The 13350-nt window shown below is 37.0% G+C and overlaps 1 protein-coding gene across 1 annotated transcript in view; it reads left to right on the top strand.

The window, feature by feature from the left end:
* Window positions 1-976: 976 nt before the first annotated feature.
* Window positions 977-13350, top strand: part of RALYL (RALY RNA binding protein like) — a gene marked incomplete at both ends in the record, with an annotated part of 297150 nt that continues 284776 nt past the window's right edge. Inside the window, one exon of the mRNA XM_079533404.1 lies at window positions 977-1211. Coding sequence (XP_079389530.1) covers window positions 977-1211 — 235 coding nt within the window. The remainder of the gene's footprint in view (window positions 1212-13350) is intronic.

Raw genomic sequence — 13350 nt, 5'->3', positions numbered from 1 at the left:
CATCCCATTCTTTCACTTCTCTTGTTCGTAATAGCAAACAAACAATTAAAAATCCACACACCACAGCAAAAGTGTTTAAAGGCTGTACACTTTAAAAGCATAAATTTAGAAACATAAAATACAGAGAAGGTTCCATAAAATTCTTTGATAAAAAGTTTAGCTGTCACTTTCTGAAAAGTCATCTGACTGGAATAGTGAGAGTGTTAGCTAGTGTTCTTAGGCTTATGCAGTAGTTTTTCATTTCAAAATATTATGAAGAACCAAACAGCTGTGGAAATACAAAGTTTTTGTTCTTTTGTGCTTATTATTGTTCTTTTTTTTTTTTTTTTTTTTTTTTTTTTTTTAAATTAAAGTGAGTAGGAGGTATCTTTCCTTCCATCTTCTAGTTGTTGAGCCAGTACAGAACTGTCCTGGGGTTTAACTGCTGGAGTCAAAATGTTCCTATCTATTAGCTGGAGAACAGCACTAGCTCCAAAGTAAGACCATCTTCTCTATTGAACCCCGGAGATCCCTTTATTCTCAAATTAAGCAGAATCAGCTTTCTCTTGCTAGTTAAAATCCCTTTTTATTTAAAGATCAGTGACTGTCAAATACCATAAATTTCATATGAGACACCATACAAAGCAGGCTCATTTATATGTTTATAGTCTCATATAAATTTATAGTTCTACACAATTTTTAATTATTTCTGTTGTTATGCCTCTTTATAGAAGAAAAAAAATAGTGGAGAGTATTTAGCATTTAATAGCAATCATAACCTTCAGCAATTACAGCAATCTGACAGTTCTCAGCTAGCTTTGTGTTTATTTCAAAAGAAAAAGTCAGTAGGCAAAACTTGGAAATCTCAGATGCCTCCCCACCTTTTTGCCAACTTTAGATGTAAGATAGCTTGGAAGGCTTCTGTCTTTAGCTGACTATTTTCTGCACACACAAAGAGAAAACAGAAGAAGTATGAAAAATAATGTTATAAGGCTGAATGACCTTTTCCCCTTTTCTTTACAGCTTTTCTGTGTGGGAAGAGAAGTGTGCAGAGGGCTATAAGTTGGCCTCCAGTCTTCCTCAGGGAAGGCAGCAATTCCATTTGATGGTAGACTCACAAGCATCGAAAGGTCTTGGCAAACCTTATGCTGTGTTCACTGAAATTCCTCCTCTGATTCAGCAAATTTCCTTCCTTCACTTTCCAAATCACAGTATGTTAGGGAAGAGAGATCATAAGTCTGGCAACTGCATGTAAATATCTTATCAGCAAGTTTTGTCAGGAGAACCGGACATTCACTCTAACCTAAAGGCTTTTGTTGGCTGTATATGACTGCAGTAAGGAATATCACCAATTTGGCTCATAGACAATGTTTCAGCCAGATATTTCTGTAATTTGTTGTGCATGTATCAATCAGCAGAAGCCACAAGTCTCTGATTATTCTCTTCATCAAATTAGCTTAGGTTCTCCTATATTTACCGTAGAAAAGCAGTAATTTCAATTATTTATAAAATAGAATTTTTTCTTACCCACTGATTTCAAAACTATTTATTGACTGACAGTAGCATTTCGTTGTGCATATATTTGTATGACAAAGCTTTTTAGAATGCTACATGATATTGTTCTTACTTAAATTGTGTATCATTTGAACACTTAATAATAAATAATCAGCAGCTAATAATTGATCAGGATATACAAGACATTTGTTAGCTCTCCTTTCTTTGACCTAAGAGTATTCTCTCAAAAAGCGTTCTTACTCAAAAGGATCATAACTGAATAAAAGCAATTAGAGTTGACTTTAGTTAGTTATTTTTGTATATATTTAGTGGCAAAGAGCTCTTGTATATGATAGTCAGAAGAATTTGCAGTGGAAATTACTAGGGATTTATCCCACAAAAGGCTGAAATAATGGAAATTCTCTTGTTAACACACAGAGGTTAGGAGCAGCTAAGGGAACTGGGACTGTTCAATGTGGAGAAGAGGAGGCTCAGAGGAGACTTTATTGATCTCTACAATTAGTTGCCTGAAAGGGGGCTGTGGCAAGGTAGGAGTTGGCCTATTCTCTCAGGTAACAGATACAAGAATTTGTGGCCTTACGTTGTGCCAGGAGACGTTCCAGTTGAATATTAGGAAATATTTCTTCTCAGAGAGAGTGGTGAGGTAATAGAACAGGCTACCCAAGGAGATGTTCAAGAACCTGTAGATGTGGCACTCATGGTCGAACTAGATGCTTTTAGAGGTCTTTTCCAACCTTAATGACTGTGATATGATGATATTTGTCTTAGGGTTCTGAAGGAACTGGATAATGTGGTTGCCAAGCCCACTCTCCATCGTATTTGAAAAATCATGGCTGTTAGGCAAAATCTACAGTGTCTGGGAAAAGGAAAACATTCTCATTGTTAAGAAAGGGAGAAAGGAGGAGCTGGGGAACTACATGCCGGTGATCCTCATGTCTGTGCCTGGGAAGATCATGGAGTGGATTATGCTGGAAGAGATGTTAAGGTACATGCGAGATGAGGAGGTGATCCTAGATAGCCAGCACAGTTTCACCAATGGCAGGTTGTGCTGACCAATCTGGTGGTCTTCCATGATGGAGTGATGGCATTGGTAGACAAAGGAAGGGCAACTGATGTCATTTACCTGGACTTGTGTAAGGCCTTTGACATGGTCCTGCACTTCATTTGTATCTCTGAATTGGAGAGATATGGATTTGAAGGTTGGACTATTAGGTGGATAAAGTATTGGTTGGATGGTTGTAGCCAGAGGGCTGTTAGGGCTGTTATCAATGGCTCTACATCCAGATGGAGGTCGATCATGAGTGGTGTCCCCCAGGGTTCTGTCATGGGACCAGTGCTTTTCAACATTTTTAGTAATGACATAGTAGGATCAAGTTACCCTCAGCAAGTTTGCTGACAACACAAAGGTGAACGGTGCAGTTTATACAATAGAAGGGAAGGACACCGTCCAGAGGAACCTGGACATGATAAAAAAGTGAGTACGGGAGAACCTAATGAGGTTTAACAAGATCAAGTGCAAGATTTTGCGCTTGGATCGAGGCAATCCCCGATATGAGTATGGACTGGGAGAAGAACTCATTGCGAGCAGCCCTTTTAAGAAGGACATGGGGGTTCTGGTGGATGAAAAGCTGGTCATGATCCAGCAGTGTGTGGAAGGCTAACAGTATCCTGAGTTGCATCAACACAGGGTTGGCCAGCAGAGAAAGGTAGGGATTTTCCCCTTATACTCTGCCCTTGTGAGGCCCCATCTGGAGTACTGTGTCCAATCCTAGGTCCCCCAGCACAGAAAGGATATGGAGCTGTTGGAATGGGTTCAGAGGAAAGCCATAAATATGACCAAAGGCTGGAACACCTATCCTATGAAGAAAGGTTGAGAGTGTTGGTCTTGTTCAGCCTGAATAAAAGAGAACTCTGGGGACAGTTTATTGCAGCACTCCAGCTTGAGCTTAAAACAGGAGGAGAACTGACTTTTTACATGATCTGATAATGATAAGACAAGGTGAAATGGCCTTGATCCAAAAGAGGGGAAATTTATATTAGATGTTAGATGGTTTTTTACTCAGAAAGTGTGAAGTGTGGGCTCAGGCAGCTTAGAGAAGCTGTGGATGTCCCATCCCTGGAGGCATTCAAGGCCAGGCTAGATGAGTTCCTTGGCACCGTGGTCTAGTGGGTGGCAACCCTGCCCACTGCAGGGGGGTTGGAACAAGGTGATCTTTGGTATCCTTTCTATTCCAAGCCATTCTGATTCTATGATCTTTTAAGTTTCCCTCCAACTTAAGCCATAGAATCATAGAGTCATAAGCCATTCTGTAGTTCGATGATTCCATGAGTATGTGTACAGTGTGTCCATATCAAGTTGATAATGTGTTTGTTATGGAATTTAAGTGCTTGGTTCAAGCTGCTAGCTGATGGTGTTTCTGGTGTCAAACAATAAACAGTAGGAGAAGAAGGGAGCTAGCTGTTCTGATTTAAAATTAATAGGATAGTGGCAAGACTGTATAAGAGAAAAGTGCCAGGCCAGGGAGGGGCTCACAGGAATTTCTCCCGTATCAGCTTTGATTAATGTTGCAGTCCACAACCCTTGTATAAAAGCTGAGCCCTGATAGAGATTGTTAATAGCATAATGCTGTCCTTCGTTATTTTAATTTAAAGGAATATATCATAAATGAAATGTATGACATCAAGGACTGGAGTAATAGAAATGGGCAGAAGTGCAATAGTTTAAAAGTCAAGACAAGGTTATTTAATGAAACCTCTAAGTATAAATTAGAGTTTATCTGTAATAAATCACCGGGAAAGAGTTGGACCTCAGGATCACTCCAGAACTGTCAAGCACAAATATTTTTCAGCCATGAGAAAGACAATATTTAACTAAAATTTATCAGAGAGGCTTTCAACAGAGCAAGAGTATCTGTATCTTCTAATCAGGCACAGGAAAACCTCTACTGAAATACAATACCTTTGTTTAGAGAACGTGATTCCAAATGGGAATTAGTGAGGAGAAGTGCTGCAAAATTGATGACTAAAGAGAGAAGTTTTGATACCAGCAGAGTGTGAAAGGGATTTGTTTCATTTATCCCAGTCACCTGAAGGCCGAGAAGAGGTTGGAGTGTGTAGGTAGAACAGTACATGTAAATTTAGTGAAAGAAAAAAATCCACGCACAATAAAAAACACATGCATAAAAATGCAGTCTGAACAATAGAACAAATGCATCTAGAACGACTGAGGATAAGTTTTGATAGGAAATGAGATCCTGGATCATTAGAACAGACAGGTTTTTAGAAACTCTTCCCAGAAGTAATAGAAAAAGAAAACAACATAAGTACTCTCTCATTTCCAGAGCTGCCACCTGCTGGGATAGCACATTTCTCTGGGGACCAGCAGAAAATGGGGTGTGTATTGAGGAAGCTGGGGTGCAGCCTTTTTCATCCAGGTGTTGGAACAAGGAGGCAATACATCCACCCACAGATGTTAAAGCCAATATGGTATGTCTTGGGATGTTTATTCCTATGATTTGACAGTAACCAAGAAGAAAGTTCAGTGAAGATCAGGCAGGTTACAGCTGAAAATTCTTTTTGCGTTCATTGGAATAAGAAACATACATCATAGTCACAATATTTTGTGAATATACTGTGCTGCTCCACTGTGTTCAGAAGTCCTCCAAAGTTAAACATCTGCTACCGCAGAGGTAATATACTGATTTCCCAAATCCCAGAGATTCAAAACAGCAGATGGAGACTGCATGTCAGCAGATGAGATCACTTTACCTATCATAGCTCTTTTTGTCTAAAAAGATTTATAACTGCAGTGAAAAATTGCTGATTTTCAAAATTATTGTTTTCAAAATGCCTTAATACTGAGTTTAGTTTACAGCTGAATAACTACTTCTATAAATAAAAGCTGTGAAATAATTTTTAACTACATTACTTCAGTAGTTATTTTACCCTTTCATCTGTGACACAACCAAATACATGTATTTGCAGAAATAAGTATTTGCTCTTGAAAAAAATAATAGAAAAAAATAAAGTAATGAAATACCTTAATGGCTATTAAAAAAAAAAAAAAAAAAAAGAGTTGAAAAAAAAATCACTCTAATTTTTAATAAAAATTAAAAGTGAGAGGTAGCTTCTTGTAGCAAAACTCTTGAGAAAAGAGCAAAAGAGAACACACAGTACTGAAAGGTGGTCATGTTAGCGGTGTATGGAAAGCTGATCCTATTATGCCCAGACTCACCTGTCTGGAAACGTATGTTTCCTCCACAAAAGGGGAATTGTTTACTAAGAACTCAGTGGCAAAAGGAGAATTGTTTACTAAGACCTATCATTATGGCAAAACATATAATTACTGCGGTTCCATTTTATAACATTTTTAGCTGGCAAATTAACTTCTCAATGAGAGGTTAATTCCCAAGATTTAAGTATCAATATCCAAAAAATATAATTTAAAATTTTGCTAGTCCTCTGTAACTGTCTTCTAAGTGTTCTTGCCTAGCGCAGAAAATATGGAACAGCTATTAAACTGCTGTTTCCCTAATAAACATTAATTACAAGACAGCAGGTGATTAATCACTGATAATGAGCTATAGATGATTTTTAATGGTCAGCTAATAGTGTCATGGGCCTTTAATACTGAAAATAATTAAAACTAATAGCATTGTATGGTGAATATGCATAATGGAAATGCACTTATATTAGAAATAGTGACATCCAAATGTAGGACAATCTTACTCTGTTACCATGGCGCTTTACCACGGCATTCACAAGGGGTGAGGACTTGAACTGTCATGGTCTTAAGGACTACTTGTGATATAGGGCCTGGATTTGGTTACAGTTTAAAACTGTTGTTGTTCCTCTTATGGTGAAATTCTTAATCATCATACTGCAGTTACTCTCCCTTGTTACTTTTCCAGGCAGAAGTGATTTTTAATTTTAGCGTGGAGAAAGAATGCTTATTGGGAAAGAAATTTCCTCCATCCCCCTTCTGTTTCTGAAACAAGCCCTTGTAATGTAAATCGCCTTTTCCTTCCTAGGTGGCACTGAGTGTGCTACTGCTTTATTAGGTGCAGAATTTTGGAGAAAAGGCAGCATTTCTTTAACAGAAGCAAACATACAGCCCTGAAAAAGTTTTTGAGGCTGTCAGTATTGAGGAATATTTTGCATCTTTGTGTTTCTCAGATTGAAAGATTTTGTATACATGTCTAGCCCTGTTGGCTCACTTTAACACCATAGCGTCACCATAGGCTAACTGACAGCCATGAAACAGTCTGTCCCAATGTTCAGTAGTAGACTGAAGTTTTGCCAGTGCTGGTCAGTTCTACCTGTCTTGACAGACACACAGAGGCACAATTTACATATGTAGGGCTAATCTTTCTCCTGAAACAGGTCTGGTCTTTCCCTTTAAACAAGTCTCTTCCATACTATCTGTTCCTTGGAAACAGTGTCTTCCAAACCTTTTTTGTCATTCTTGTTAGTTGGCCCAAACAAAAGCCATGTCAGGCAGTGTGCTAGTATTGAATTGCAGGCAATTCTAGGGTGGTGCTAGATCTCGTATCTTGTATGCCACTTTGCCCTTACTGATACTATATCTTTGGTGTCATTTTTGTGGATGAGCGTTATGGATTCTGGGTCCAAGGCTTACACATTTGCCCTTATCAGGCCAAATCATTGTCACCATTCATTGCCATTTTAATAACAATTCTAATGTTTAGAAAACAGTTTTATCAAGGTAAGAGAATTAAGGACATTTTGGGGAATCATTGGGTACTTCACAATATGGGTTTTTATATGTCAAAAGCAAAAGAACCATTTAATGAAGGCAGGAATAGATGTGAATTCAAACTCTAAATGGTTTTGATTGTGAAATTATATTCATAATTTACACTGTCCTATATTTTTGGCCCCTGTCAATATGCCATGTCACCATGCCATGTATTAAATCCTGATCAGTCAAACATTTACACAAGTGTGCAGTTTTACAAATGCCAGCAGCCACAATTAAGCCAATTTGATTGCCCATGTGGATAAGTTCCTTGCAGTTGTAAGCTCTTCTGAGAACTCGCATTAAATTGTAAGGTCTTTGAAGGTGATACAGTAACAGTGAAACCTATGGGATTTGTTTTAATTTTACAGCAAGGATGTTCCATTCATATCAGTGGAACTATTTCCACTTTGCAATAATAAGAAAAAAAAGGGCATAAAGTTGGGCATTTTCCTGGCTGCTGTGCAAACAGATAACGTAATAGCTTCTCAATAAAAACAGTCATCTAGTCTAATTAAGCAATCACACAGAACACAACAGAATTAATATTATTGATTTTTACTACTTCTTGATTTGCTCTTTTGGATTAGTGAATGATTTTTATTAATTGTAAATGAGCAATTTTAGAATGTCATATAAAGTAGGTGAAGTTGGGAAAGTGAACAAAGTCTGGCAGCTGAGATACAGCAAGGAAGGAGCAGGAGTACAAGGTAAGAGCAAAGAAGATCAGGTGAAGAAACCGGGATAAGAAAAGGAAGAAAGAAAAGAGAGAACTAGAAAAGTAGAATCAATAGGAATTATCTTTAAGTTGTTGGATTGTGTGTTGTACTTTTATTTAAAAGAGAAATTCAGTGAGTTCTCTTCACCAGAATAAAACTAAGAATAAAAAACAAATATGAAATGCATGTTAAAAAAAGTTTTAATATCATCATTATTCAAGTGGCAGTGTTAATATGTGAGGAGCTGTTATAGCTGATGGATTTAACTTAAAATAATGAAATAATGATGTTACATTTCAATATGCCTTGACAATAAGCTTAGAGTAATACCCTTTCAATAACAAAAGGGGGATTTTATTATTAAACTACGGATGTATACAAATGACAGAAAATCAGTCATGATGTTGCCTTGGTAAAAGTGCTATTTTCAAGGCTGATAATCTGACAATATTACCTTTTTAAAAAAACAAAAACTTTTTAATAATTATTATGTATTTTTGTGATTAAAAATGATTCCTTGCAAGGACATCTGGGTCATTTGAAACTTTCTGAAAATTGTAGTGTTGTAGATGAGAGCTTGCTGCCAGATTTCAGATGAGACATAAAACCAACCTTCTGACTGCTTGTAGTCATTAAAGAGCAGAAGATACATTTTGGAAGGATAGTGCAGTAGAGCACCCACTGTGCTGGCCACATTCCAGCGTGGAAAATTACATTCTGCCTACTGACAATTGCCTCTTCTGTTTCAGAAGACAGGTCTTGTTTTTTACATACTGTCCTAGATATTAGACGTGGCTAACCTGGAGCACAGTGCTAAATCCATCATGCTTATCTACCTTGCTGAATTGTCACCCTGATCCATTTATTAACTCTATTAAAGAAATGTCCCCTTTTTAATCACTGTGATGGCAATTTAACTTCTGTCTAGAATACAGGTAATATTACATGCAACATTCAGATCACAATTTTAGACGCTAATAATTCAGGAAAGTGACATTCTAGGTTTCTTTTATTAATGATACCTCTGCTTCAATATATTCTTGTATGCTGTGAAGAACATTTAAACACACAGGTATGGTGCCCATTCTTGAAACACTTAAATACTTGAACAGTTTTAGGCACCTGCAAAAAACTCCTCAACTTCGAGCTGCAGGTATATAAATAGCTTTTTAAAATTTGTTTATAAAGAGGAAAATATGATAGCTTTGAAAGCTCAAATTACTTAATTGGGTCTCTGCCAGCACTAATGCTGGAGCAGATTTAGAATAATGTTGAACCCTTCCACAAATATTTCAGTTGCAAAAGGCAAATGATTACAATTTCTTTAACTCTTCTTAAAGACATAGTCATGCTGAAATAAAAGTGAAATCCTTTCAGATTAAATGAGGTAAATATCAGTGGAAAGAATAATGCATATTTGCAAGCCCATCTTGTAATATAGAGTTCAACAATCTCAGAATTTTAGAGGCAGCAGCTATAATGGTTTATCAAACATCATGCAATGGGAAAGGCAATGAAAATTAACATCATTTCCATTGTTTTATTAATAAGACTCCCAATTAGGGCAGGATTTTTTTTCTTGTTGTGCCTTTTAATTACATGTAATATCTCTGATAATTTGATTAATCCTACATTTTTGCTTAGCTAAAAGTAATAACTGCATAGGTTTTGAGATAAACAGGCAGTTCAGAGTCTTTTCTTCAAATTCATGTGTTAGAACTTTTTCAAAGATTCAAATCTGTCTGGTCGTGTTTCACAGAATGTCAGAATCACAGGGGTTAGAAGGGACCTCAAGCGATCATTGAGTCTGACCCTCTGCTAAAGCAGTACCCTACAATAGGTCACACATATAGGCGTCCAACAGGTCTTGAATATCTCCATAGAAAGGGACTCCACAACCTCTCTGGGCAGCCTGTTCCAGTACTCTGTCAACCTTACCATAAAGAAACTTCTTCCACATGTTAGTGGGGAACTTCCTATGTTAAAGTTTTAGGCCATCGTTCCTTGTCCTATTTCTCCACGTCACCAAGTAGAGCCTGGCCTCATCCATTTGCCACCCACCTCCCTTGAAGTATTTGTAAACATGTATCAGATCCCCTCTCAGTTTGCTTTTTCTGTTGAACAGACCCAGGTTACTCAGCCTTTCCTCATATGGAAATCATAGACTCCTTAGAGTTGGAAGGGAGCCAGTTCACCTCCTCTGCAATGAGCAGGGACATCACGGCTAGATCAGGTTGCCCAGGGCCTTATCCAGTGCTCCCTTAATCTTGATCTCCCTTAATCTTTGTGGCCTTCTGCAAGACTCCCTCTAGGAGATCTTTTTTTTTTTTTTTTTTTTTTTTTTTTTTTTTGTCTAGGGAGCCCAGAACAAGAAACAGTAGTCTAAATGTGGCCTTACCAGGGGGGGAGTACAGGGAGAGGATCACCTCCCTCAACCTGCTGGCCATGCTTATTTTAATGCACCCCAGGTTATCATTGGTCTTGTTGGACACAAGAGCACACTGCTGGCTCATGGCCAACCTGTTGTCCACCGGGACACTCAGATCCTTCTCCACGGAGCTCCTCTTCAGCAGATCAGACCCTAACCTGTTCTGGTACATGTGGTTATTCCTCCCCAAGTTCAAGACTCTACACTTGCTCTGGTTAAACCTCATCAGATTCCTTCCTGCCCAACTCTCCAGTCTTTCCAGATCTTCCTGAATGGTAGCACAGATTTCTGGTGTGTAGATGTGTGTTTCATGTTCAGATGTAGAATTTTTACAATAGAAAGAGATGTAATGCTTCCATAGCAACACATTAAATTTATCAAGTCAAATACTTTCCATAAGAACTACTTACACAAGTTAAACTGGAGTGTTTTGTTATGATTAATGTAAAAAAATTACTTGTGTTTCATATAAAAATGATACACGTCTGGTATTTCTTATTTTTATTAATGGCTAAATGAAATTTACACTATATATCAGTAAAGCTAGAGAATCTCCCTCTCAACCCCCTCTTGCCTACATATTGTACAAAATCTATTAGTAGATGAGCATTTAATAGCTGTACAAGCATGTCTTAATGAACCTTAGGATGGTATAGCTTTCCTTGTAATTGCTGACAACTATGTTGCTTTAGGTTTAAGATCATGCATGCTTATCAGAGATGCCATTGACTTGTACTTGTTCTGTTTATTGATTGCTTAATTAGTTTCCAAGATAGCTAATCAGAGACAGATGCAAGTGTTTAAGCATCTCTTGCTGTGTCTTTCTCTGAGCACCAAATTGTGGAGCAGCTGTGTGATTTCAGCAAATAAATTAGCCCCAGTGAACTAAGCTTGTTTGAGTCATAGTATAGGGTATAATGTTTGTGCAGTAGCACTTTTTCTGCTATGAAATGAGTTTTGGGGTGGTTGGTATGCTGACTCATGTTCAAGAGTATAACAGGAATGAAGGCTTTCTTGGATTTCTAAATGATGGTGCAATGAGGCTCTTTTTTTTTCTTTCCATTTTATTGTTCGCTAAATGTATCCTCTAACAGTTGGAATGAAAAGATTTTTGGTCACAATGGTAATCTCTAGAGATTTCTCTGTTGTAAAAATGAAATCAACTACATGTCAATATTCTGAGTAGGGAACATTACACATTGCTGGTAGAGCTGGATAAATAATGGGCTGTGGGGGGCGGTGCCTGTCTCAGAAAGTTAAAAAAGCAGTTTAAGCTAACGTAGTGTTTTGTTTTGACAAAAGCAAAACGTATTGTTTGAATCTGGCCCCTTTGAAGTGGTGTTGAGTATTTATCCAGAACAACATGAGAGAAAATACTGTCAAGAAAAACAGTTGCAGACTGAAAAATTGAAATGCTTTTGGTTAAAAAGCTTGATATTACTTGGTATTTATAGATATTATGAGAGACTGTATTCTTTAATGTTTAGCAGAACAGAAAGAAACTCACCTTTTTCCCCCACTTACTGAATTTGCATTTTTAAAACCAAGAGTTTAGTGTGAAAAGCTGTGCACAGCTTTACTCATTGTAATAATACCGTATATAAGAATCATCTGTCTAAGTATGGAGCTAAGGACAATCATTCTATATTTATAATAAGGTATTCCTATTTCTTATTCTTACATCTTTAAAAAAAATATGTTTGTTTTGTTTTTCTGATAGAAATAAAGCAAACAATATTTTTTAATGAAATGTCAGATGTTAATAGAGGAGAGAACATTCATTGCTGCATAAGCATTCACAAGTAATTTCTGTGTTCCAGCAATCTCTGAAAGTTTTAGTAGTGATTTAGTGTACTTATAACAGTTTGTTATATACAAGCCTATTAATGCACACAGCTATACAAGCATTTATTTATTTTTTTCTAATGGAGCATGCATTTAAAGTCATCTATTGTCTATTTAGTAGTAGTGTATTACTACTAAAATATAAATCACCTGTTCAGAAGTACTAGGAAGAAACCTTGTGCTTGAAAGAGGCTCTACCTCCTACTTACCACTCACCAGAATTTTGACTAAAATTTTGAAATCAGTAGTAAGAAAGTCAATACCAGGTCAATTCTTGACTTTGTCCAGAGAGACTGTGGATGCCCCATCCCTGGAGAAGTCCAAGACTAGGTTGGATGGGACCCTGGGCAACCTGATCTAGTACCAGATCTGAAGGTTGGTGGCCCTGCCTTTAGCAGAGGGGCTGGAACTTGATGATCCTTGGGGTCACTTCCAACTCAAGCAATTCTATGATTCTGAGATTCAAGCTCTTTAAATAAAGTATTAACACCATGTTTACTTGAAATGTTACTGTGACTGCAACTACTAAGGATTCAAAAAATCAGATTTCAGATGAGAGTTCTATTAGGCTGAATCTCTTAGAACAGATATGCTTAGCCATTTCAGCTTGTCCAGTGAAACAGATGAAATGAAGATGTTTCCAAGATACAAACCTCCTTTCTCCCTTAATGTCAACAGCTGTAATAATTCCTTAAATATTGTGAAATTACATTCCAATAAAGGTGCATGTAGTGATGTGAGGCACGTGTTAAAATCAATCACAGGGAATGTTCATATTACAACTTTGTATTTTTTTAAGATATTTCTCTTCTATATATATGTATATTTTTTTAATGTAAAAAAATGTGAATCTGATTAGGAGAGATAAAGAAAGAATGTCTCACAATCACTATTTAGAGAAACTGAAAGTTAAGTGTCTCCAGAAGAACTCAAGAAGTAACTACTGTGGCTTGATTTAACCGGAAGTATGTAAGTAATATAAGTAAGTAATCTACTAACAAATTGTGTTGTTAGAGCAGAAAGAATACAAAAACCTTAATTGTTCTGTAGTTCCACCAAAATAAAGTGAAAACTACAGAATACCTAATATTAGAATCAGAAAACTA

This window comes from Tetrao urogallus (assembly GCF_951394365.1).
Source record: "Tetrao urogallus genome assembly, chromosome: 3".
NCBI classification, from domain to species: Eukaryota; Metazoa; Chordata; class Aves; order Galliformes; family Phasianidae; genus Tetrao; species Tetrao urogallus.
Note: the sequence above shows the minus strand (reverse complement) of the source record. Positions and strands in the feature narration are given on the sequence as shown.